The sequence below is a fragment of the Pelodiscus sinensis genome, chromosome 5 (assembly GCF_052426305.1).
Source record: "Pelodiscus sinensis isolate ZL-2025 chromosome 5, ASM5242630v1, whole genome shotgun sequence".
Classification (NCBI taxonomy): Eukaryota; Metazoa; Chordata; order Testudines; family Trionychidae; genus Pelodiscus; species Pelodiscus sinensis.
This window is the reverse complement of record NC_143056.1, coordinates 65,668,993-65,695,286: the sequence shown is the minus strand read 5'-3', so window position 1 is coordinate 65,695,286 and position 26,294 is coordinate 65,668,993. Positions and strand designations below refer to the sequence as shown.

The 26,294-nt window shown below is 44.0% G+C and overlaps 1 protein-coding gene across 4 annotated transcripts in view; it reads right to left on the bottom strand.

Moving 5' to 3' along the window:
• GANC (glucosidase alpha, neutral C) overlaps nucleotides 1-26,294 on the bottom strand; it is a 50,313-nt gene that overhangs the window by 12,215 nt on the left and 11,804 nt on the right. For all 4 annotated transcript variants that reach the window (XM_089778518.1, XM_089778520.1, XM_006130352.5 and 1 more), the window contains 12 exons: nucleotides 24,670-24,736; nucleotides 23,030-23,126; nucleotides 21,367-21,547; nucleotides 20,567-20,720; nucleotides 18,720-18,955; nucleotides 14,078-14,204; nucleotides 10,522-10,601; nucleotides 9,247-9,390; nucleotides 8,748-8,844; nucleotides 6,333-6,434; nucleotides 5,590-5,833; nucleotides 3,171-3,235 (listed from right to left, as the gene is read on the bottom strand). In XM_089778518.1, coding sequence (XP_089634644.1) covers nucleotides 3,171-3,235; nucleotides 5,590-5,833; nucleotides 6,333-6,434; nucleotides 8,748-8,844; nucleotides 9,247-9,390; nucleotides 10,522-10,601; nucleotides 14,078-14,204; nucleotides 18,720-18,955; nucleotides 20,567-20,720; nucleotides 21,367-21,547; nucleotides 23,030-23,126; nucleotides 24,670-24,736 — 1,594 coding nt within the window. The remainder of the gene's footprint in view (nucleotides 1-3,170; nucleotides 3,236-5,589; nucleotides 5,834-6,332; nucleotides 6,435-8,747; nucleotides 8,845-9,246; nucleotides 9,391-10,521; nucleotides 10,602-14,077; nucleotides 14,205-18,719; nucleotides 18,956-20,566; nucleotides 20,721-21,366; nucleotides 21,548-23,029; nucleotides 23,127-24,669; nucleotides 24,737-26,294) is intronic.

Here is a 26,294-nt window from a genome sequence, read left to right as displayed (position 1 = left end):
GGTAATGATACTAACTGCCATTGTAAAGAAAGAATTTTGAGATCTACTAATTAAAAATGCAGTAGATGATACTAATACATAGCTCTTGTGTAACTGTTTTGCCATTATCTAAAGATTCCATTGTGGGGCTATAATATTTAAGGTTGAAGATTGCAGACTCCCTGGATGAGATTTTCAAAAGCATCTAATGGAATGAGATGCTCAAATCTCTTTTAAAGGCAGTGGGAGTTAGGGTACATCTACACTAGCCCCCTACATCAATCTAGGCAGGCTAATGAGGGCGACCGGAATTGCAAATCAAGCCTGGGATTTAAATATCTCGTGCTTGATTTGCATGTTCCCAGCCGGTCGCCATTTTAGAAATTGACTAGCCCGAAGTAACTGCCCACATCTACACACGGCAGTGAAACGGGATTCCGATTTAAAGCCCTAACTCGAATTAGCTGGTATTCCTCCTGTAATGAGGTTTACCAGCTAATTTGAATTAGGGGCTTTAAATCGGAATCCCGTTTCACTGCCATGTGTAGACGCGGGCAGTTACTTCGGGCTAGTCACTTTCTAAATGGCGACCGGCTGGGAACATGCAAATCAAGCGCAGGATATTTAAATCCCGGGCTTGATTTGCAATTCCGGTCGCCCTCATTAGCCTCCCTAGATCGATCTAGAGGGCTAGTGTAGACATACCCTTAGGTAGTTAGGTAAGGGGGGGTGTCTTATTTGTTTTAGGTGCTTTTGAAAATAGCACTCATTTTAAGAGTTGTGACTAAGCAATGCTAAATACCAGAACAATTCAAAACTGCGTTACCAATATTTTAATACTGTAATCTCACAAAAATGTTCCTCCCTTCACAAGGGATAAAATCTAGGGTCGTACAGGTTAAGGTGCTTGCACACATAAGTGGGAGAGGCAGAGAAATCTATTAATATTTTTTTGATATTTAAACAAAAAAAACAGAATTAAGGAAAAAGGCAATTCCATTTGGCAAAGAAATTCCTTTTAAATGCACGTCTTGGGAAATGTTTACACTTTGCTCTGAAAAGTATATTGAATAGGTTGATTGGAGAGTGCAGTGTTCAACATGTATAACTGACAAAGTCATGTGAGAGAAAAGTTTCTAAACTTTTAACACTTGGAATATTCAAAAGGCTAAAAATTTGCTGTTTAAGATGTACTTTCTATCCCCAGAAGTAACTCAGCTCTGTCAGAGATGATTTATTAATATTCACAGAGAAGGTGAATTCCATCAGAAATCACTGCCACCCCTCCATCAATTCTGGATAATTAGTTATTTGAAATAGAAGTCCTGATGAAGGTTGGGGTTTTATATGCTGGAACTAAGCATGTTCAAGAGCAATTAATAGTGATGAGTGCCTCAATTTTTTCACCTCAATATGACACACCTTTCAAGTAGGGGTGTCAAGCGATTAAAAAAATATGTATCACTATTAAGTCACATTATTAAAAATTAATCATGATTAATCATGTGATTAACCATACTGTTAAACAATAATGGAATACTATTTATTTAAATCTTTCTGGAAGCATGTCCTCTGGAATGTTGGTCAAAACATGAAGGGGCATATGAATATGTTTAGCACATCTAACATGTAAATACCTTGCAATACAAGCTGCAAAAGTGCCACACAAATACTTATTCTCATTTTCTAGTAACATTGTAAATAAGAAGCGGACACCATTATCTCCCATAAATATAAACAAATTTGTTTGTCTTAGTGACTGGTTGAACAATAAGTAGGACTGATTGGACTCGTAGGCTCTACCAGCAGGGGTGGGCAATAATTTTTGATGGAGAGCCACTCCAAGATTTTGGAAAGTGGTCAAGGGCTGCACTTTTCTGTGGAGGAGGTGTGGGGTCTCAGATGGACGTCAGGTGCAGAAGGGCGCATAGGATAAGGGACCGGGGTGCTGGAGATGATGTGAGGTCTGAGAGGGAGTTTGGGTGAAGGAGAGGATTGTGACCTGGGTCAGGAGATTGGGGTGTAGGGAAGGGAAGGGAGTATGGGTGCAGGAGAGGATTCTGGCCTGGGGGAGGGACTCTAGGAGGAGGTGCAAAGTCTGGGAGGGAATTATGACCTAGGAGAAGGGTCAGACTGCAGAGGGTTTGGGTAGTGACCTGGAGCAGAGGAATGGGGTGCAGGGTCTGGAGGGTGTTTGGGTGCAGGAGAGGATTCTGGCTTGGGGGAGGAGTATAGGAGGGTGTACAAAGTCTGGGAGGGAGTTGTGACCTGGGGGAGGGAGCTGGGGTGGGGAAAGGGCAGGGGTGCCAGAGGAAGGCTTTGGCTGGGAGGCAATTACCTAAGTGTTTCCCAGCCAGCAGCTGTGTAGCACCCCCAAGGCAGGCTAGGCTCCCTGCCTGCTGCAGTCCCAGATCACTTAATACTGCAGGCTGCTCCCTCCATGTGACGCAGCTCTGGGATGGGGAAGAGGCTTGCACTGCCCCCGTCCCCAAGGCCAATCTCTCAGCTCCTAATCGACTGTTTGTTTTAGTCCAATAGGAGCTAAGAGATTGGCTGGGGGTAGGGAGATCACATGAACCCTCCCTCCCCTTCTAGAGCAAAGAGGCACACGGAGCAGCCTTGTGCTTAAAACAGTGGCTGCTGTTTGACTCAGGGTCCCAGCAGGGTGGTCCATGGGCCAGATCTGGTGGCTTAGTGGTCCAGATTCCACCTGCGAGAGGAATCTTGCCCACCCCTGCTCTAGAGTTTTACATTGTTTTGTTTTGTGCAGTTATATCACACACAAAATATCTACATTTGTAAAGCTGCATTTTCATGATAAAGAGATTGCACCACAATACTTGGATGAGGTGACTTGAAAAATATTAATTTTGTTTATCATTGTTACAATGCAAATATTTGCAATCAATTGGTATTCTATTGTTTAACAGTGCAATTGAAACTGCAATTAATTTTTGAGTTAACTGCATGTGCTAACAGCTAGTAATCAACAGCTCTACTTTTTAAAAAGTCTGATTTTCAAAAATGTTGATCATTCACCCTCTGGAAATCAGGATTCTTAAAATGTCTCAAGCTGGGCAGGGGACCCAAAATCATTCACTTTTAAACATCTTGTCAGGGGTTTTCATACTTTTTGCTACTATAATAGCAGACACCAGCTGATGTTTGGATTTGGGAAATTGTCTACTTACCTAGCATGTATTCGTCTTCCACACCAAAAGTTTCTTGTTCCTTGGGGAACTCAACCCAGAGAGGCCTGTGGAAAACAGGGGAGTCTTGTCAGTGTCATCTTTCTCATTGGCCTGCTCTCTGTCTTAGCTGGAGTCTCTGGGCCCTCTGCCAGCTTCAACATTCCCACTCTTCTACAAGGCCTATTTTGTAACTACTGCCATTCCACCAAGGAAGATTGGACAGATTTCTTATCTGTGTCTTTAAATGCCTCTTCTTATACAATCATTACAATTCCACGATGAACAAGAGTTAAAGCCCTTCCCAGTGCTACTTGCGAGCAGAAAGCTGACCTAATCCAGTCTCCTCCACAAGATCTTGCAAGGCAGATCACAGTCCTTAGGCTACCAAATGTGTATGCTCTGTCTAAGGCTACGTTTATATTGTAGCCTTCTTGCGGAAAAGCTTATGCAAATTAAGCTTGGCGTGGAATATCGCTGCGCTTCATTTGCATAATTAACGAGCAGCCATTTTTGCGCAAAAAAGAACAGTGTAGACAGCTCCTTTTTGCACATGAACCCCCTCTTGCGCCAGAGCTGTTCTTCCTCATTTTTGAGCTGGGGGACATCATTTTGCCTCATTTTTTGAGGAAGAACGGTTCTTGCACTAGAGGGTTTTTTGTGCAAAAAAATAGCCATCTACATGGCTCTTTTTTGTGCAAAAACGTCTGATCATTAATTATGCAAATGAAGTGCAGCAATAGTCCACGCCAAGCTTCATTTTCATAAGCTTTTCTGCAAGCAGGCTAGCGTAGATGTAGCCTAACTGTGGTATAGTGATTTTTTTTCTCTGTTTTAGGCATGTGCATCTGTTTTGACCTTTGCAACCCGGGGAATCCCCCCTTTCCTCATGAACTCACATAGTATCAATCTTTCTTCTAGCAGAGAGATGGACAGGACTTTCCTTCAGAGTCCATCAATATTGCTTCTTTACTGGCTAGTTTCTGGGAGATAATCTCTCTTCTTTTCAGTAGCTGACTATACTGGTTCTACAGCAACCCTGGGTCCTGTTTATCAGGGACTGAGAAACCTGATTAAGTTGTATTGAATAGTAATGTGGTACGCTAATCACTGGTCACGCCCAGACCCTCCCTTGCTTATTTATAATACCAAGTGTTATGATAACAATAGCTCTTTCTTGTTAGAGACAAGAATGGGAGCAATTCTGTGGGTCCCCACACAAACAATCTCTGCTTGACCTGTTGAATTCTGCAACTCCACTGTTTATTGGCTTGCTAACGAGGCAGATTTTTTACTGTGTTTGTCCCTGTAAAACACGGAAGAAAATTCCATGGCTCTTTTTAGTTTCTGAACATGCCCCAATGACTTGCTATCACCATGGCAGTATTTATTATTATATATAGTCAAAATAGGGGCCTGATTTTTAGAAAGGTAGAAGCCCAGGAATGGACAGGTGCTGCAAGTGTGTACACAAATGGACCATTTGTATACTGCAAAGGGGTAGACAGATGTCCTCACTGGCTCTTGTGGTGCCTGCATGCACAAGTCAGGTTCACAATTGGGTGTATCCAAAAGTTTCTGCCCTATTACAAGTCAAGTTATTATCTTGACATGGGGTTTTCCATTACAACTAGTGAAGATGAATTTGAAAAAAAGGACAGCAATTATAGTGCCATCTGTAAGAGACAAAAATACAAGTGAGATTAGCAATATTTATCTTCCACTGACATGACTGTTACAAACAGCTCCGCTGAGACCTCTCATTATATATTGGAAAGGAGCACAATGGAAGTTACTTTACTAATTTAATGTCTATATTACATTACGAAAGGAAAAATGACTATAGGAAATGTATAATGGCAAACACCTCACTCTTGAATTATCTATATGAAATGAACTCTGGGCAAGGTAGGTAACCAATTGGCCTAATTTCTGAATAAAAAGCATTGACCAGTTAGAAAGAGAAAAGGCAGGCTTTGAAGCTTTCAGGTCTGCTTAGGGATCCACTGGCAGTATTTAGATATAGATGAGAATAATTGGTAACATTCTTCTTGGGGTCTACTGTATTTTTCTATGGCTACATTTAAACTACAAAGATTTTTCAAAAGAGGATATGCAAATCCCACGAAAAATCTTTGTAGTTTAGACATGGCTTAAGACTGTAGTTTAGACATGGCTTAAGACTGTATGTGGGAATGGTTTATTTAAGTGATGTGCTCAATTGTTCTCTTTTTAAAAACAATTCCTATATACATTCATTTTCTAAAATTCAAATTGAAAGTCACAAAAGTAAGGGAAAGGAATTTAACTTTGCCCTCTCATGCATCCTTTGACACAATTACTACCTTTCCTGGCTCATAAGAAGGGCCTTTATATAAAATGCAATACAAGTGGTTTTAATTAATTCCCTTATATTACCTACCTCATGACTGGTTCAGCAGTAGTGTGTGCCCGGTAGAACAGTGAATACAAGTAGGGCAGAAGGGTGTATCGCTCTTTAATGGCCTCCCTGATGAGCCGTGTGTTCTCATCCCCAAATAGCCATGGTTCACGCCGTTTGCTGTCGATATTGGCGTGGCCTCTGAAGAAAGGCTGGTATGCACCAGCCTGATACCAGCGAACAAGTAGCTCTGGGTCTGGATCCCCAATAAACCCGCCCACATCAGCTAAAATGTAAAGAGACATGCTAATTTGTTTTGGAAAGTGTTCTGAAAAACATGAATTTCTCATATAAACATTCCAAATCTATAAATACATTAATGTAACATGGCTCATCCTATCCTGCTGAAAGGCAGCTGTTTGGCCATACAAAGTGAAAAGAAATATCAGACTCATCTATTGATGAAATGGGTTGAGAACTTTTAAAGACACAGAGAGTGGTTTTCCTTGTCACAGTGGGAAATTATATGGATGCTAGTGGAAGATGATTCCAAGCTGTCAGTGCAAAGGACTCTCATGCTACCAAAGATGACTATGCCAAAGGAAGGAGAGAATGCTACTGGGATCTTTAACTGGACTACAGAGAGGAAACTGTTTTGAAACACACTAGAATGTGGGAAAGAAGTGGGTTGTTCTGGTGGCTGTTTGTTTAAATCTATTTTAAGAAATAAACTCAGCAAGTCTGATGGCCTACATTTAGGGAACAATTCCAGTTGAACTCCTTACCTCCACAGAATGAAATTCCTGCAATGCTGATTGTAAGCAACATTGGAATGGAGATTTTTAAGTAACTCCACTTTGCTACATTGTCTCCTGTCCATACAGCACCTAGAAACACCAACAGCATGTTTTCAAGTTTATACACTGAATTCAGGCTCCCAGGTCAATTTATATTTGCAATTAAAGATAAAGGGAAAAGAAAGAGCCAAGCTAATAGATTCACTTAAAGTAATCTGCCTGATTTGTGTATGGCCTTGGACAGTTTTTAAACTCACTCACATTACTGAACAAATATACATCTAGTCTGCCATCATAGTGTAGACAGAGTATTTCTGTGTTTATTAGTGCTGAGGTACCAAGGAGGTTAGTCAATAAATCACAATTAACATGAGTAATTAATGCACAACAAATTAACAAGATTAAAAAAACAGTTGTGATTAATCACAGTTTTAACCACACTATTAAACAATAACAGAATACCAATTTAAATGTATTATGACTATTTTGGATTTTCTTCTACATTTTCAAATATATTGATTTCAATTACAACACAGAATACAAAATGTACAGTGCTCAATTAAGTCTTTTTATTACAAATATGAAGAAATAATATGTTTCAATTAATTTCCTACAAATGCCATAATGCAGTATCATTATAGTGTAAGTGCTACTAACATGTAGAATATTTTACATACCTGCATGCAAAACAATACAGGCAGTCCCCGACTTACGCGGATCCGACTTACGTCGGATCCGCACTTACGAACGGAGCTTTCTCGCCCCGGAAGTCGGGGCGAGAAAGCCCCGTTCGTAAGCTGCTCCGGTGCCCCTGGTCTGCTGGAGACCGTCTCCAGCAGACCAGGGGCACCGGGCGGGTTCCCGCGCTTCTGAGGCTTTGCCAGAGCAAAGCCTCAGAAGCGCGGGAACCGCTGCTGCTGCCCCTTGAGACCCGGTGCCTGTGGTCTGCTGGGGACGGTCCCCAGCAGACCACAGGCCCCCGGACTGAAGCCGCAGCCGCGGGGGGGTCCCGCGCCTCTGAGGCTTTGCCAGAGCAAAGCTTCAGAGGCGCGGGGACCCCCGCTGCTGCCGCTTTGACTGAAGCGGCAGCAGCGGCGGTTCCCCGCACCTCTGAGGCTTTGCTCTGGCAAAGCCTCAGAGGCGCGGGACCCCCCCGCGGCTGCCGCTTCAGTCCGGGTGCCTGTGGTCTGCTGGGGACCCCCCGCGGCTGCGGCTTCAGTCCGGGTGCCTGTGGTCTGCTGGGGACCGTCCCCAGCAGACCACAGGCACCCAGACTGAAGCCGCAGCCATGGCGGGGTCCCTCGCCTCTGAGGCTTTGCCAGAGCAAAGCCTCAGAGGCGCGGCACCCTGTTGCCGCTGCGGCTCTGCTCCCCGTGTCCCTGGTCTGCTGGGGGGGGGGGGCGCAGCTAGTGTGCTCCCCCCCCCAGCAGACCAGGCTTTTGTTTTGGACTCTGGGGCAGAGCAGCTGGGGCGCTGCCGATTGGTCCTGCAGCGCCCGTGGGCACTACTGGACCAACCCGGCAGCACCCCAGCTGCTCTGCCCCAGGTCCTGATTCAGCCGCTGCTGGTCAGTTTCAGCAGCGGCTGAATCAGGACGTCTGGGGCAGAGCTGATGGGGTGCTGCTGGGTTGGTCCAGTAGCACCCCAGCTGCTCTGCCCCAGGCGTCCCCAAGTCAGCTTCTGCTGAAACTGACCAGCGCTGACAACAGGAAGCCCCAGGCAGAGTTGCTCTGCCCCGGGCTTCCTGGAATCAGCTGCTGATCAGTTTCAGCAGCAGCTGACTTGGGGACGCCTGGGGTTCTTAAGTTGATTCTGTATGTAAGTCAGAATTGGCGGTCAGTTTCAGCAGTGTCTGAATCTGGACGCCAGTTCCGACTTACATACAGATTCAACTTAAGAACAAACCTACAGTCCCTATCTTGTACGTAACCCGGGGACTGCCTGTATAGGACTTTTTTATAACCTACAAGTCCACTCAGTCCTATATCTTGTTCAACTACTCACTAAGACAAACAAGTTTGTTTAGCTTTACAGGAGATAATGCTACCTTTGTCTTATTTACAGTATCACGTGAAAGTGAGACTAGGTGTTCATATGGCACTGTTGCAGACACAGTTGCAAGGTATTTATGCATCAAGTATGCCAAGTATTCATATATCCCCTTCATTCTTCAGCCACTCTATAGAAGACATGCTTCTATGTTGAATTTAAATTGGTATTCTTTTATTGTTTAACTGTGGGATTGAAATTAGATTAATTGCAATTATTTTTTAATCTTATGATTGTAATTATGTTTAATCATTTGACAGCCCTAGTACCAGGTCTAGTGTAAATAATTAAATTCAAAAGCATTACAGAAAATCATCACTGTTTTATGATTTCATGAAGCTTGTTCATGCTTACCATATTTCTGTGATCCAGCAAAGAAAGAGCGCGTGAGGACAAATGGCCTCTTCTGTCCCTCAGAGCGTTTGATGAGTCCTTCTGCAGTTGCCATTTGCTAAAAGCAAGAGGATAACAAGGAGATAACCTAACTAGTGACTATATATTACACTCCCTTTTTGGCCAATTAAAGGCAGGAACCATGAGAAGTATGTCTAGAAAGAATAGTAATTATTAGTAGTAAAGTATCCACAGTTTGTTGGAAGACACTAGAACAAAGGGTAAAAAAAGAAATACTAACATTACATATGTAATGGATTGATGTCATTACACTGTTGCAGTAGAAAGACAGGCATGAGTGGTATCCCTGTCCTAGGTCTGATTTATCAGAAAGAAGCTGATTCCAACATACTGGCACCTAGAATAACTGGGCCTCAACGGGGTAACCACAATACAAATAACCATAATCATGAAGGACAGAATATTTATGGCAGTTGATTTTTCTCTTCAGGTATCCTACCTGGTAAAAACCATAGAGATTGTGAACCTCCCGGTGCTCCCAGTTGCCATGGTGAACAGCATCTCTCTGCATGGTTAGTTCTGCCCCTTTGAAGACTGAAGGCTCATTCATATCATTCCATACAAACAAGATGTCAGTAGAACCCTATGAAACAAAATAGCATTTAGGATACATTTAGGTCACTATGTTAATGCTGTAGTACCCAAACTGTAGTGAAGGGGGGTGCTAGTGTAGGAAATGCACAGGAAGAGAAGCAACAGAACAGTGGCACTGCAAATATGCTCCCAGGGCTACATGTAAAGCTAAGGGTGACTTCTTGAATGCTGCCTGACTTCCCACTCTTCTCTCCTGACAGCCCCTAACTCATCCGGTCACGGGAGCGGCTTAGGTGTGTACAGGGTTGCAGTCCACAAGCTTATTTAACCTTTTCAGCTCTCACAGCATTCCGCTGAAATCGCTCTGTGAGCCAAGTCTACATGTGCAACCAATAGATGCCCAAGTCTCACAGCAAGCAGAATAGTGCCTTCTCATGAGCGGCGGTGAGGAGGCGGCAAGGAAGCATAAAAATTCATATGAGAATTTAAAAATATTATAAAGCTCAGAGGAAAACTGCATACAAGGACAGGAAAAAGAGAATGGGGAGAAAAAGTTGTCTTAGGGCATGAAGTGAGGGGCCATAAGAGCGTGAATTACCAGCAAATCTGGGTTCCAAGACAAAAAAAAAAATCATCAGAAGCTGGGGGCAGTGGTTCTGTGATACACACCTTCAATACTGAATACAGCCTAGAAGGGGCTGGGAGTGATGTGACTATAGGTTATGAACAGCTGGTAGTTTCATACTATTCTCCTTCACTTAAAAGGACTCATTGTGATGGAAGATGATGTGAGAGCAACTGTGAGTTCCTCTAAGGCAGTACTCTCACATTGTTTCTTCTGTGGACTCCTAATGAGGCAGCTGCAATAAATAACAGGGTGGTAAAATACCTTCTCTCTGTCCACACCAATGTCTCCACTATTACTATCACTGGGGGAATTACATCAATGGTGAAATAGGCTCCCATTTTTCTTAGTGTCAAAAAGACCCCAGTGAGGCTCGTTCTGAAGTCTATATGGTTGTCACTATATTCAGGAGATTTGCCTCTATGGCTAATGACCATCTACAAATACAAAGTCCCACCAGATTACTTATCTAGTAGTTTATCTCCTCTGACTATCTCTTCCCCAATTCCAGGTTTTTGATGTACTTGGTAGGATCCAAAGAGAAGAAACACAAACCTTATATGACCTGAAGGCAAACTGATCTGCGTACCATTCTCGGACTTCAGGACTGGTAAAATCCAGGTAAGAAGAAGAACCTGCAGGTTTGGACCATCACATTCATTATGATAACTTTTACAGCATTGATTGCCTGGGCATCCAAGCATTGGGACATGTCGATACAATGATCTCCACAATGGGTAGCACTGAGACTTCTGCCATTGTAGTAACCTTAATATATAACCCAAAATGCCCCAAACAACAACCTAAGCAAAGTGCAACCAAGTGCTAAACTCAGCAAGTACATCTTACACTGTGTTTTGAAGACCACTCTGCTTGGGTTTTGTGGGCTAAGATCCACACCATTTAAACATGGTGACCAGCATTTTGAATGGCATCCAGAAGCCAACTGGAAGCCAGTGAAAGAACTGAAGCCTTGTGATGCTACAGGCTAGTGTCACTCAGGAGGTGGGTAGCTGTGTTCTGAAGTACACAGGTGGTCTGCAATGGTCATACTGAGTTCATTATATAAAACAAGTATAGAACCACCATGATTAAACATTGCACACGGACAGCTGATTTGCTGTCAGTTTATTCCCTGCTGGAAACCCAAAGATCCTTTCATATTTCCTTGCTTACAGAGTGTGTTAGTAGTGTAGTATTTACCAATGGCATTGTAGTAGCTTTGGAAGTGCAGCACTCCCAAGTATAGTCAGGAATGAAACAAAATGCATTTATATACAGGTTGGACCTTTCTAACCCTGACCAGTCCCAAACAAGGGAATTTGCCAGACTAGGGGAGATCCCCTGCCATTGGCCCTCGTCGCCTGCTGCTGGCTCCGCTTCCAGCTGGCCCCACTGTCTTCCAGCAAGCCACATCACCACCCCACTCGCTGACATGGGGTTCCTGGCTGCACTGTAGGACCCCCTGCAGCGGGGCCCTCTGATTCAGGATCATCCATGGGCTGGCAGAGCCCCAGTTTAGGGAGGTTCAACCTGCACCTATTTCAAAGCTTCACCCATGTCATGATCCCTGGTTTATTTTTTGCTAGGTTCTCCAGCTTGAAACTAGAATTTTAAGACTGGTAACTCTTTTGAAAGGCATGTTTTCTGGAATTAGATAGATATTTTAAAATATAAAATTGGGGCCTGCTGATCTTAATGATATCCAAATCCTATTAACTCTTACCTTCCCTTTTCCCTCCCAAATTTGCCCTTCTCCATTAGATCTAATCCTTTTCCAATTTGCTGTTCCCACCTTCCCTTAAAAGGATCTACCTGGTGCTGTTTCATTTTGACAGCACCATGGTCACTGGCTTTCTCTTCCTGAATGGCCCTATACATTTCAAGCGGAAAGGATTCCTCTATCTACACAGTACACTAGGGCTGGGCAAAATATGGCCCGGGGACCGGATCCAGCCTGCCAAGCCACCAGATCTGGCTCACAGACCTCCCCACCCTCAGGCACACAGACGCTGCTATTAAAGCACAGTCCGTGTGGCTATCTGCTCCGCAGGGAGCGGGGAGGCTTCATGTGATTTCCCCACCCCCAACCCAATCCTTAGCTCCTATTGGCTGGAAACAACTGGCCACTAGGAACTGACCACAGCCAATTTCTCAGCTCCTATTGGTTGGAAACAACCAGCCAATAGGAGCTGAGAAATTGGCCTGGAGGATGGGGGCAACGCAAGCCTCTTCCCCATTCTGGAGCTCAGAGCCATGTGGAGGGAGCAGCCTGCAGTTTCAAGCAGCCTGGGGCTACAGCAAGCATGGAGCCCAGCCTGCCTTGGGGGTGCTGCAGGACTGCTGGCCTCCCAGCCAGAGCCTGCCTCTGGCACTCCAGCCCCTCCTGCACCCCAACTCCCTCCCCCAGGTGACTATCCAAACCCTCCCAGACCTTATACCCCATTCCCCTGCCCCAGGTCACCATCCAAACCCTCTGCAGTCTGCACCCTTTTTCCCCAGTTCCCTCCCAGACTTTGCACCTCCTCCTAGAGCCCCTCCCCCAGGCCAGGATCCTCTCCTGCACCCATACTCCCTTCCCTTCCCTACACCCCAGTCTCCTGACCGAGGTCACAATCCTCTCCTTCACCCAAACTCCCTCACAGACCTCACAGTGTCTCCTGCACCCCAGTCCCTTACCCCGTGCACCCTTCTGTACCCTATCTCCTCCACAGAAAAATGTAGCCCTTGACCACTTTCCAAAATCTTGGAGTGCTCCCCCCCACCAAAAATTATAACCCTGGCCTACACAAATAAGAATTCAAGCGCTGGTCCATGAAGTCTGAAGTGTTTTCAAAAGGGTGTTACATGTCCCAGTAGGGGGAAAGTGTTAGTGAAACCCTTGTTCAATGTTAAATTCAACAGTATAGTGAGGCTTTAGGTCTAGTTAGTACTTGTTTACTCCCACTGCAATAATGACCATTACAAATGTAAGAAAGAACGGCAATTTTATCTGATTAAAATTAACACATTTCAGTGACTTCAACTATGAATGATTCCTGCTATTCTACTATCTTTCAGCTTGTTGTTATACCAACCAGTGACTTTAGCAGGAACACTGAAGACCTCTTGTTACAGTTCTCTTTTTAGAATCCAGTTGTACCAGTTTGACTCAACTTTGCTTATGTTTATAAACAATCTTATGTAACAGCCCGAATAGAATTTATGTTATATTGGACAATTAGAGTACTGCTCTTTGCACATGTTCAGTAACTTTATGGTGCGATGCACCTAGATTGGGGTGGGCAATAAACCAGAGGTAGTTCGCCAGGTTAGCTCCTGGCAGGCCACTGGCACTTTGTTTACTGTTTCTGGCCAATGAGAGTGGTGGGAAGGAGCACGGACCAGGACACCACTTCCCCCAGCTGCCGTTGGCCAGGAACAGCGCTCTCGGCCCATGGGAGTTGCAAGCAGCTGTGCTTGTGAACGTGCAGGTAAATAAAGTGCAGGTGGCCTGCCAGGGGCTAACCCTGGTGAACCATGCCTGACCCGAGGGCTGCTTATTGTTCACCACTCATCTAGATTATATATATTTCTAAGATGGTGGGGTGATGTTTGACCCCCCCACTCTGCCCCAGACCCTGCCCCCACTCCATCCATTTCCCCCCTGGTCTCCAGTCAGCCTTTTATGCACTTACCCTGGTTCATTCCACATCTTCTCCTAACCATTTTCCACCCTAGCTAATCCTGCTACCCCCAGAACCTGCACCACTTTTTGCTGAACAGCTGATCCACAGTGGGCAGGAGGTGATGGGAGGGAGAGGAAGGAGCTGATTGGAGGATAGCCAGTGACAGTTGAGCACCTAATATTTTTGGCACAGCCACAGAATCGGTATCTACTTATGCAGAACGAATGGTGGTTTAATTAGAGCAAGGAAGTTTAGAAGATTAAGGACCTGGACTCATGAATATCCAATAATTTCACAAAAATGTTTTTCCTTTTGAGATGTTAGTTCTGTCTACAGGACTATCCACTTTTGACTCACTTATGTTAGTTTACTGTACATTACAAAAAAAAAACCCAAATACAACAAATTGAAATGTAAAGACTATAAATAGTGTGTTTTCTTACCTGGCCAACAGATGCCCTCAAAGTCATGGCCTTTTCGGTCCTTCACAAAATACCCCTTTTTTTTGGCCTCAGAATATATGGCATACGTGGGATCAACCTTAATATGAGGATCTATAATGACGACAAGCTGCCAGCATAAGAGATGAAAAGACACCATTAGCATCAACTATTCAGTGTGCTATGGAAAGAGCTCAGTCCTAGTTCAGGTTGAGGTACCTGCAGTCATATTTTCTAAGAAGCAGTTACTGGCCCTTGTGCTTGTAACATATACATATGTAAATGAGCTGATTTCACAAGACAATTAGCACTGCATGCTTGCCTACTTGAAATAATGGTTAGCTAAGGGCCAGTTCTATCCCATATGCATCAGAAGAAAGTAACCACCGACGCCCTAAAACCATATAATACCCCATTACACAATTGACAAGATGCATCTGGGAGAATACATTTCTCCCTGACCATTGTGGTGACTAGTTTCTTCTCTAAACCATAAACTGTAATTACTGTGACAAAGTCAGGCTGGATGCTATAATTGGAGTGATCATATTGGGCTCTGAAAAGTGGCAGGCGCAAGTGATGGATGGCAGAGATGTTAGCCCTAGAATGATAAAGGCCCTTTTTGCTACATGCTGAAAAGAGGTTCTCTAAGGTCAGAGGAGGAGGAGAGTTAAGCTGCTGCGGGATTAGTGGAAGCAGGGCAGAAAGGCTTCTCTAGGGTGAGAGGTTGCTCTTTTTCCTCTGGGGGAAACCACCCAACTGACTGCCTGTTTAGAAGGATGGACGCTCTGTGGGCCAATAACAAGGAAACACTACCTCCTTCAGAGGGGTAGGAAAAGGTATTCTCCCTATATATTCTATGTTGTGAATCTCTCTCTTGTTTGGTGGAGGGGCACTTCTTGGTCCTGGGTAAGCAGTAAGTCCCCTCCCTGCATCTCCTCTCTGCATGTTCAGCAACTCTCCTTAGCAGCTAGGGTGTGTCTAAACTACATGGCTCCATCGATGGAGCCATGTAGATTAGGCTGATCGGCAAAGGGAAATGAAGCCCCGATTTAAATAATCGCAGCTTCATTTAAATTTACATGGCTGCCGCGCTGAGCCAACAGCTGATCAGCTGTTTGTCAGTTCAGCGCGCTAGTCTGGACTCTCCCGCGCCGACCTGAAAGCCCTTTATTGACCTCCCCTTTATGCCTCGCAGGATGAGGTTTACCGGGGAGGTCGATAAAAGGCTTTCATTGTTTTTGGGGGGGGGGGGGGGAGAGATAGCTCAGTGGTTTGAGCATTGGCCTGCTAAACTAAGGGTTGTGAGTTCAATCCTTGCAGAGGCCATTTAGGGATCTGGGGTAAAAGTTTGTCAGGGGTGGTACTTGGTCCTGCTGTGAAGGCAGGGGATTGGACTCAATGACCTTTCAAGGTCCCTTCCAGTTCTAGGAAATAGGCAATCTCCATTATAATGTCAACAGGGGAGCATTCAGACTAGCATGCTGAGCCAACAAACAGCTAATCAGCTGTTTGTCAGCTCAGCACGGCAGCCATGTAAATTTAAATAAAGCCGCAATTATTTAAATCGCAGCTTCATTTCCCTTTGCCGAACAAACAAATCTACATGGCTCCGTCAACAGAGCCATGTAGTTTAGACGTACCCATGGTGAGGGAGCGAGATGGAGCTGCTTCTGCCTGAGACGCAACAGTGGCCCACTCTCTGTCTGGGCTCAGCTCCTGGGGATAAATGCAGAGCATGCTGGGAAATGAGGGGGGGTCACCTCGGTCCCTGTCCCTGGCAGCAAGGCCCAAGCAGGGGTCAGCCTGCTGCAACCCAGCTGCCAGGAACAGGGGCCGAGCTACCTGGAACCCCCTTACTCCATACCCTGGCATGTTTCCTTGGTAGCTGAGCCCAGCAAGATGACTTCCGGCCAGGCTTTCTAAGGCTTCTTAGTAATCTGTGTGATATTGAAGATGTTTTATTATTAGCTTGGTGAGTCTAATTCTAGAATAAACTACCAATCTGAGAAATTGCTTGCTCTATTCCTTGCAATCTGCCCTGACATTCTCAGGCTATGTCTAGACTGCAGGCTTCTTTCAGAAGAAGCTTTTCTGGAAGAGGTCTGGCCAAGCAGATAGAAAAAGCGATGTGCTTTTTTGAAAGATAGCGTTCAGACTCACTGGATGCTGTCTCACATAAAATGCCACCTGGACCCACTTCAGGCAGGACTTTAGGTCACCAGTTGCTTCCAAGTGCTGGTGCTGGAGCCTAGCAGAGACACACGCTTAAAGGGACCCCCCCGGACAGCCATTTCTCTGCTGCTGCTGCACGCTTCCCTACCTCTTCGAGGGACAGCTAAGCTCTTGCAGTGCCTGTTGTGGTTGCTCAGCTTTTTCCTTTGTGCCGTGGAGCTGGAGCTGCGATGGCCCCACACGGCCACCTTTTTGGAGCTGTGTACCTGTCTTGCCCCTGCCCTCCGATGACACAACACCCACCTGCAACCCGCCAGTCCCCTGAAGAAGCGGGTTGCCATTGCCATCTGGAAGCTCACCACCTCTGACAACTACCGGTCAGTGGGCAACCAGTTCGGCATGGGGAAGTCTACCGTCAGGGCCCTCCTTATGGAGGTAAGGCACTCTTGGGCTGCAGTCCCTGCATGGGCGGGAGGGGAGAGTCCTGGAAAAGGGTGACCCTTGGGAAAGGGGATATGGGGGGTGAAGTGGGGGGAAATCCCCATCCCTGGGGGGGTTGTGCCATCCCAGCCTCACACAGCCCTGCTGCTGGGGGGGGTGGCCTCATAGAGGATGGCTCTTGGGGTGTTTAAGGTGGGGGGAGAAGAGGGGAGCGGGCATCTCCCAAGGGCTCAGGCACTCCCTCTCTCATTCTCTGTTTTGTGTGTTTGTTTGTCTCCTTCTGCAGCTTGTGAGGGCCATCAATTCCATCCTGCTGCGCAGGCTCATCTGCCTGGGAGACCTGGACCTGATCGTGGCTGGATTTCCTGCCCTGGGGTTCCCAAACTGCAGTGGAGCGATTGATGAGACCCACATCCCACCCTCAACATAGAACGGCCCAGTAGATAAACTGCAGTGGCTACTTTTTTATGGTGCTGCAGGCCCTGATCGATCACTGTGGACAGTTCACGGACATTTTCGCTGGGTAGTTGGGCAGGACACACAATGCCTGGATTTTTTGGAACTCCAGCCTCTACGGGAAGTTGGAGGCGGGCATATTCTTCTCCTGCTGAGACTTTGAGGTTGGGGTTAGTGCCGATGCCGCTGTGTGGGGGATGCGGCCTACCTCTTGATGTCGTGGCTTATGAAGCCTTATACCAGCCACCTGGACCCCAGCAGGGACCAATTTAGTGCCCACCTCAACTGGGCCAGGATCCAAGCACAGTGTACCTTCGGCTGCCTCAAGGCACGTTTCAGGTGCCTCCTGACCCACCTGGACATGGGGAAGCACAACATCCCTGAGCTGGTGTCGGCACATTGTGTCCTCCACAACATTGTGGAATGGAAGGGGGAGGCCTTCCTCCCTGGGTGGGGGTAGATGCTGGCCGCAAGGGGAGACCCTTTGAGCAGCTGCAGACAGCTGCCATCTACCAGGCCCATCAGGCCAGGGTGCACATCTGGGAGGCCCTGAGGGAGAGTTTCTCTCCAGCACCCCAGTAACTCTCCCCAGGGCCTCTCCCCTAGAGGCCTGTGGCTTGCTGCACAATCCCTTTCCCACCACAACCCCTCCCTTCGCCCCTTCCCTGACTTCTCAATAAAGACACCTGTTTTAGTTTTGAACAAAATGCCTTTGGCAGGGAGAGCTGTGCGGTCAAGCTGCTGCTCTCAGGCTGGCTTCCTGCCACAAGGCTAGTCCATGGTGCCTGCAGTTTTAAGAGGGGGCAGGAGACAGGAATTATAGAGTTGTGATTACTTCGGATGTAGGACACCTGTGTTATTTCCTAGAGGCCTCTTTTTTCAAAAGAAAATCCTCTTCCCTGTCCACACACGAGTTTTTCTGAAAGAGGCTTCTTCCTCGTAGAAAGAGGATTACTAATGCTGGAAAACCCCGTTTTTTCTATTTTCTTTCGAAAGAATGCGATTGCAGTGTGGATGTAATTGAAGTTTTTTCAGAAAAACTAATGTTTTTCTTAAAAAAAAACTCTGTAGTGTAGACATTCCCTCAGTGAAGGTTACAGCCCTTGTAGGCACTCAGTCAAATATAAAAAGCAAAGACAAAGGCCTTGGCCCACCTTTCTTTTCTCCCATCTTCACTGTAACAAGACTGCTTGAAGCACATGAAACAGGAAGATCTTTCCCAGTCTGGGACCAAACACCAGCTTGTGTACTAAGAACTCAAGTGCCAGCAACATCCAAAGGGGCGAGAAAAACTGTATGTTTCAAATTAAGCTTTGGTAAAATTTAGGAAACTGCTTGTATTTTTAACCTTTATTTCTTTTTGTATCTAATTCTGACCACCTATGCCTACATCACTAGTAATCACTTGAAGTCTATCTTTCTATAGTTAAATAATTTTATTTTAATGTTTTATCTAAACCAATGTGTTTGTAACTGCTGCTGGGGACATGGAATTAAATATGTTTGCTAAAATATTTAGGGCCTAGATCATGCTGTACTATTACATTTGCCTTCCTCCCTCTGTATAATGTACCTTGCGTTTTTTCCTCTTGAGCAGTTCCTGCATCCTTTTGGGGTTGTGGAATTTTTTCTTGTCCCAGGTGAAGTATCTCTTGCCCTCTGTGTGCTCTATGTCCAGCCATATAACATCATACGGGATGTCATGTTCATCAAAGCCAGCGTCTACTGCTTCTACATCCTGCTCATCCTCATAGTTCCAGCGGCACTGGTGGTAGCCCAAGGAGAAGAATGGAGGCAAGGCTTGAGTGCCTAGGAACAGATATGAAATTAGAAGCTAAAACACTAAGCATAATATTGGTATTGCCTCTCCAGGTTACCTGGAGTCTCTGGTAAAGTCAGTGGGAGTGACATAGCTGAAATCATATGCAAATGTTTGAAACTGAAGAATGTTAACCCAAGGTTCAGTCTGAAGCACAATTTGAGTTACTAATACCAGAAACTAAGATCATCATAAATTTTATGACAGGCTTAACTGTTGCAGAAGCTGCTGTAAGGATTGTATCATAGGGCTGAGAAAACATGTTATTATGGACTGATATAATAATGCATTATATCATTATTCTAGTGACCATTATTCACCATGCTAAAATTTTTGGTTGAAGTTTTAAAAATATTGTGGGTGAATGTAAGGCTCATTGACATGCATGACTAACTACATGAGGCTTAGAGCAGAAGATCATCATCTTCTTCCTGCTGGTACACTTCATAAATGATTTTAATTGCCCTTACTCTAGCACTTCCAACTTGAGCAGAAACTACTATGTGTTAGTAGTAGAAAATAAAACCAGTTCCTTAAGTGCAATAATAGTAAGAGACCAAAGGGTCAGAAGTGGATGGATTTTTTTTTAATTTTCCAAAAATCTTCTGTGTGGGTGTATCATACACCAATAGGACCAGCAGTCTGAAATGTTTCATACTGTGGGCCTCAGCTTTGGGAGACAGTCATGTGAACTATTTACTCTCCCATTTATGACCAAATAGTCACTTCTCCTCCTATTCATGATCAAATAATATCCTTGCGGCGATTGCTTAAATGGAAAAGTAACATTTGGAAAGCGTGTGTGTACTCTTAACTCTCTTAAATATAGTAAGACCAGGTGGATGAGGTGATACCCTTTATTGGACCAACTTCTGTTGTCTTTCACCAAGCTTTAGACCTTACCTCACAGAGCTCTTCTTCCACCAATAAAAGTTGGTCGAATAAAACATATTACCTCATTCTCCTTGTCTCCCTACTGTCCAGAGACCAACATGGCTACAACAACACTGCCTATTGTAATTTTTCCTTTATAAAAAAAATGTAGTCACACTACACTTTTACTCTTCTGTCTTCCCTTGCCCATGACCCTTTGGCATCTGGCCTCTTTCTTCTCCTATCACTCTGCATTTGCTTTCCTGACACTTCAGTATCCCTTCTCTCATGGAAACACTGGACAGCTTCTGTCTGACCCCCTTGCTCCTTAGACATACTCTCCTGTTGCTTCATTCTTTTCTCTCACTGCTGCCTGGTAGCTCCAGTCCCTAGGATTTTCTCCTGTTTCCTCTTTTCCCTTCATGGAAAAGCAGCCTTCAGTAGCAACAATTAGAGTGGCTTTATATTTTCAGCTACTTTTAGAGGCCAAGCCTGGACACCAGTAGATGCTGCTGAAAACAAGAATGGAAGCCATCACTCCACAGAACACCAATAAGTGCTCTGTGACCCACATATTGGGAATGTCTATCCTACTTCATTCAACGAGATAAGTAAACATTAGTCCATTTTTTGATACATGTCCTGCAGTTCCCACATTATTTAGGTAATGACAGGGACCCTTATTGATGAACGTACGCTGCTGTTTCTTCACTGATACAAGACAATACCTGTTAATTGTGCATATTGCTTGAAGAGATCAAAAGGGGAGGGCCCCATTAGCAAGAAAACATCAATTATTCCACTTTCTGACATCCAACGCACATCTGTTTGAGGCACAACTCTCTGCTTAGTCACGTCTGGAGGGGATCTGCATGGTACATGCTTTGAAAGGAACAAAAAGTAGAATCTGAAGCCCTCTCTGTACCAAAGATTAATTTTTACAATCTCTCCATTGATTATCCAGACCTCAATATTTCTCACTGATTTTTATATAATTAAATATAAATAGTGCATTTTTGACCATGATAATGCAATATCTTTTTTACGGTTCCATTTTAATAAAACTAATATTGAATGTCAATAGATGTGAAATCATAGCTATACTCTTATTCCATGAATACTAGCAATATAGTAACATGAAGAATCGGGAGGGCAGAAAATACAAAGAATTTCTAAATTCCATGTTTTCATAAAATGTTAGTTTAAAATGCACAATATGTTTTCTGCTCTTGATTGTGTTGACTATTTATTTTTGTAGATTTCTCTTCCAGGATTTGAAGTACTTCAAAATGTTCTTTTCTTATATGAAATGTATTATGCAATTCCTGCATCTTGTATTCTGAAAAATGCATCCTTATGATCACATCTAAAGTTCACTCAAATAAATGGGGAGGTAGAGAAAAGAGAGTTACCATTCCTGATTCACTGAGGCAAAAGGTGAACATGAAGTTAAGCTGTCACACTGTCCTGCGTGGGAGTATTTTAGTTTCTTATTGAATTCTTAGGGACGATACAATGCATCTCTCACCTCCATTACAGCTTTTGTATTAATTTCCACTAGAGTTTCTGAAGAATTCAGCCAGAAGATCCCAGAAGTTCTGTTAAGTTTATGTGCTAACAGAAAAGGTACTGAACCATAAATGCCCATTTTGTCATGGATCTTGTGCCCGTAGACATCCAAGTTAAAAAGTCGGTAGGCATCATTGTCACTGGAATGAACAAACAGACATGTAACTTGTAATCATTATTCACTGGGCCAACTTAAACTCTGCTGTACCTCTATTGAACTCAAAGGTGTAACCGCAGGGATTAATATGGTGTATTCTCTAGTAGAGATGTAAAATTCCTTGTAATTGGTTAACCAGTTAAACGTGATGCTTACTTCATGTTTAACCGGTTAACCAATTAAGAGGAGCTACTCCAGCCCAGGATGCCTAGAGTAGTCCTTGTCTGTTAACCATGGATAGAGGCTGCTCCGGGCCTGCCATAGACCAAACCATGTCTGCAGCGGGCTAGGAGCTGCTCCAGCCCCCCGTGATTAACTGGAATTGGTAAATATCACCCAACACAATTGGTGGCATGGATTACCATTTATTTCACTTTGGTCAAAGCTAGCTGTATCAGTTTATGTCTCTTGTGGTCAATGACACTGCTATTGATGGGGTCTTATCCTTACACTATTAACATTCAGCTGCCCCATTTTCCTACTTAAATCCCTTGGGCTGTGTCTAGACTGCAAGCCTCTTTCGAAAGAGAGCGTCTAGACTGCACGGTGAACTTTCGAAAAAGCGGCTTGCTTTTTCGAAAGAAAGCATCCAGTGAGTCTGGATGCTCTCTTTTGAAGAAGCCCTATTTACATTGAAGAACGCCTTCTTTCGAAAGAGGAACTTTCGAAAGAAGGCGTTCTTCCTCGTGAAATGAGGTTTACCACCATCGAAAGAAAAGCCGCGTTCTTTCGATTTAATTTCGAAAGAACGCGGCTTGAGTCTGGACGCAGGGGAAGTTTTTTTGGAAAAAGGCTACTTTTCCCGAAAAAACCCGAGTCTGGACACAGCCATGGAGAGCTGTTCATTTAAACATTTCAGTAAAGTATATGCTGGTTAAACCTGAGAATTCTCATGCAGAATTGGTTGCACAGAAACTTAATAAAGAACTGGAGGCATTGGTGGTAGCACTGTGGAGCTGGAAGCAGAGCAGCCTACTCCTTGAGCACAGGTACCATGATTTTATGTGTTGCTACCATTAAAACAAAATGTCTCATATACTGTACTTGTATACGGCATAGGCATCTTAAGCCTTGTTTGAATTAAATCACCTGGAAAACGTTGTGGCTTCTCCATTACAGGATTTATAAAGTTTTCTTTAGTTATTCACCAATCCACCTACCAACTAAGCTGCCATAACCATTCTAATTTGGTAAAAAAGGATCCCACTCCTTGGGCTCATTCAGTCTTGGATTTTCTCACATCGCTTGATGATGTCTGTCATGACGTGCAAGGGCCATCTGAACAACAATCCAGTGTGCTCAGTTACATTCTTATGCAAATCTAAATGTTCAAAGGGGACATTAGTACAAAGATCACCTGAAGTTGTTCCCATTGGATTGTCAAGTTTTAGATGTGCTACTCCTCTTAATTATCCCCAAAGTCAGAATTACAGCTCTCTTGAAGAAGCAGATCCACTACTCTTACCTGGTGTTTTTGAGGAGAAGTGTCTCTGCATGCTCTGGTATTCCATAGACATGTTCAAATCCATGCAAAGAAAAATCCAAGCCTATGGAACTGGGACCTACAAAAACAGTATTAAAATACAACAGCCCAGAGGTCTGCTCTCATCTGGGCCTCACTTAAAGAAATATGAGAACAATATAAGAAATCAGAATAAACTAATTATAAAAATGGCCTGTTTACTAATTGCTTTAAACTTGATTTGAGATTCACTTCTATTAGTATATGCTTACTATATGGGAAAGTTTTCTAGGGGTACCTATTTGTCAGGGTTTTTTATAAATTTTAAACTATCATGAAAGGGGAAAATAATGAATTTATAATAATATGCCCAAAGTTTCGGGTTATTTTATAGTTCTCAAACTATTTATTATTCTGCAATAAAAACCGTTTAAAATTCTGTCCCAATTCCTGCAAGCTCTGCCCTGCTGCAGAAGCAATGTAACAAGGGGACATAAGAAAGCCAGTGCTGCATCTTTTCCAGCACTCATTTTCCATCTCAGCCTCTGCAAGGCTAAAGCACTGCACAGATAAGTCTTAAAACAAGTCATATCAATTCTGTCAGCCAAATCATTCTCTTTCATGGGGGTAAATGCAGAGCAATCTCAATGATAAATTAATGGAGATTGTCTATCTTCTAGAACTGGAAGGGACCTTGAAAGGTCATCAAGTCCAGTCCCCTGCCTTCACAGCAGGACCAAGTACCCTCCCTGACAAATTTTTGCCCCAAATGGCCTCCACAAAGATTGAACTCACAACCGTGGGTTTAGCAGGCCAATGCTCAAACCACTGAGCTATCCCTCCCCACAGAGGTGGCTGATCCCTATTCTGGCTCCCCCCACAGGAGCAGGGAGCTTGAAGCAGAAGTTAGCCAGAGCGGGGTAAGTACCCTATCCGCTATACAGGAGCCACTCTTCCTCCTCCTTTTTTTTACCCTCCCTGCCAGCTGAACTCAGCTGAGAAAGCCAATGTTGCAGCCTCTGAACATGACTACTGGATCTAAGCTCCCATACGGGACGTAGGCAGCTGAATGTCTCTACTTCCCAATGCTTTGGGGCTTACACGGGAAGCAGATCTCTGGACATAATCTCATGGCAGCAGTGTGCATGCTCAGGTAGGAGTTGGGCACCTGGAGTAAGGCTACAGTATGCATGCTCAGAGGCAAAAACTTAGGTGTCTCTAAGATTAAGGGGCAGCTGAGTGGGAGTTTTGTGGGCCATAGTGATGCCTAAAAATACTAACTACCTTTTGGTTTGCACTTACGCCCAATTGATCCTTGGCCTCTCTATTGGATCTGCTCGCGTAGTGCGTGATAAAGGCCTATGGGGAATAGGAAATGGATTGAGTTAGCCAGTTGGTTTCATGTAAAACATAAGTTTTTATGAATTTGTTATTAATTAAGGCTGGAATTGAACTAGGGACCTAGAGAGATTTATAGTTCATTAATATTATTAATTTATCCCTTGAGCCTTCTAGTAGGAGAAAAGGAATTAACTGGATAGCCATTAAGTAGCTAAACACAAAGGCAGATAGATATCTAGATGAGCATGTATTTATGCAAACTGGTAAAGGTGTTTTCAATTCTACACTAGATGCAATCTTACCATTAGCTTTGATGTCTAAAAAGCTGCCAAATTTCTCTTCCCAGAGACCCAGATCCTCTTGATTTTCCTGTATGTACAAAAAAATAAGCAAATCTGACTTCGCTAACTGCATTTATTTATAGAACATGTTATTTATAAGTGAGATGCATGTGTTCTCGAGGTGCATTGTTTACTTGGTACGTTGTTGAATACAGGTGGAATGTGGGCCAAAAACACTCTTCAGGTGCTAGCCAGGCATGTGACCCATGAAGAACTGATGCTCTGATGGAATACAACTGTGCTCTGCAGCAGCACAAAAGAAGAACACAGATAACAAGGGCAGAAGGGACAGTTTCAATAGTGTTGTCTGATTCCTGATATAACACAGGCCACACAACTTCCCTGAAATAATGCCTAAAAATACACCTTTAATTTAAAAATTGTCAGTGATGGAGCATCCACTACAACATTTGTGGTGTAAATTATTCCAATTATTAATTTATCTCACTGTTAATAATTTCCACCTTATTTCTTGTCTGAATTTGTCTGGCTTCAGTTTCCAGCCATTGGATCAGATTACATCTTTCTCTGCTAGATTGAAAAGCCTATTAAATATCTGTTCCCCATCTAGATTCCTGAAGGCTAGTCAAGTTTTAACTCCTTAAGCTTTTCTCTGTTAAGACAGAGAGACTTAAAGAGGCTAATCTATCATTAAGGCATGCCTTTTAATCCTTCAATCATTCTTGTGGCTTTGAATCCTATTTGTCAATACCCTTCTTGAATTATTGGCACCAGAACTGAACCCAGTATTCCAGTACTAGTCACACCAGTGCCAAATAACTTCGTATCCTACTTAAGATCCCTTTTTATGCATCACCTGGATTGTATTAGCATCTGGAGCAACATCATCCTTCTGGGAACTCATGTTCAGCTGATTATCCACCAATCCTGCTCCCCTAGTCCTTTTCAGTGTCACTGCTTTCCCCCCCATCCTCCAAATATGCTTGCACCCAGTTTGCCAAGTGATCCAGATTGCTCTGATTCAGTTACCTGTCCTCTATTATCTACCACTTTCCCAAGTTGTGTGTCATCTGCAAACTTTATTGGTGATGACACATGGTTTTCTTCCAGGTCATTGAAAGCCAGTTCATTAAATAGTGTAGAGCCAAGAACCTCACCTTGCAGGATCCCACTGGAAACACAGCCACTTGATCACAATTCCCCATTTGCAATTACATTCTGAGACCTATCACTTACCCAGCATTTAATTTATTATAATTTTATGTTCTATTTTTTGTAATAAAAATGTGCAGTATCAAATCAAATGCCTTACAGAAGGCCAATTTTTGGCTTGCTACTGCACAAAAGATCTCAAAAAGTCACGCAGCAATATAGATACTATTTCAACCTATTTGACCCTGAGTTCCCAGGACATGCCAGGCACTGGACAAGCCTCCTAGAGTCTCCAACCCTTTCAGGAATTATGGCCTCCCTCGAGTCTTGAACCCTGTGTCCTACTATCCAATCTCTTTGGATTTAAACTTTTTGCAATATTCTTTCTGGTCATCTTTTCACATTGACTTCTGCACAAAATGAGCTGTGACAGTCTGTATCCCTCTGTTCACCACTTTTACAAAACTCTGATA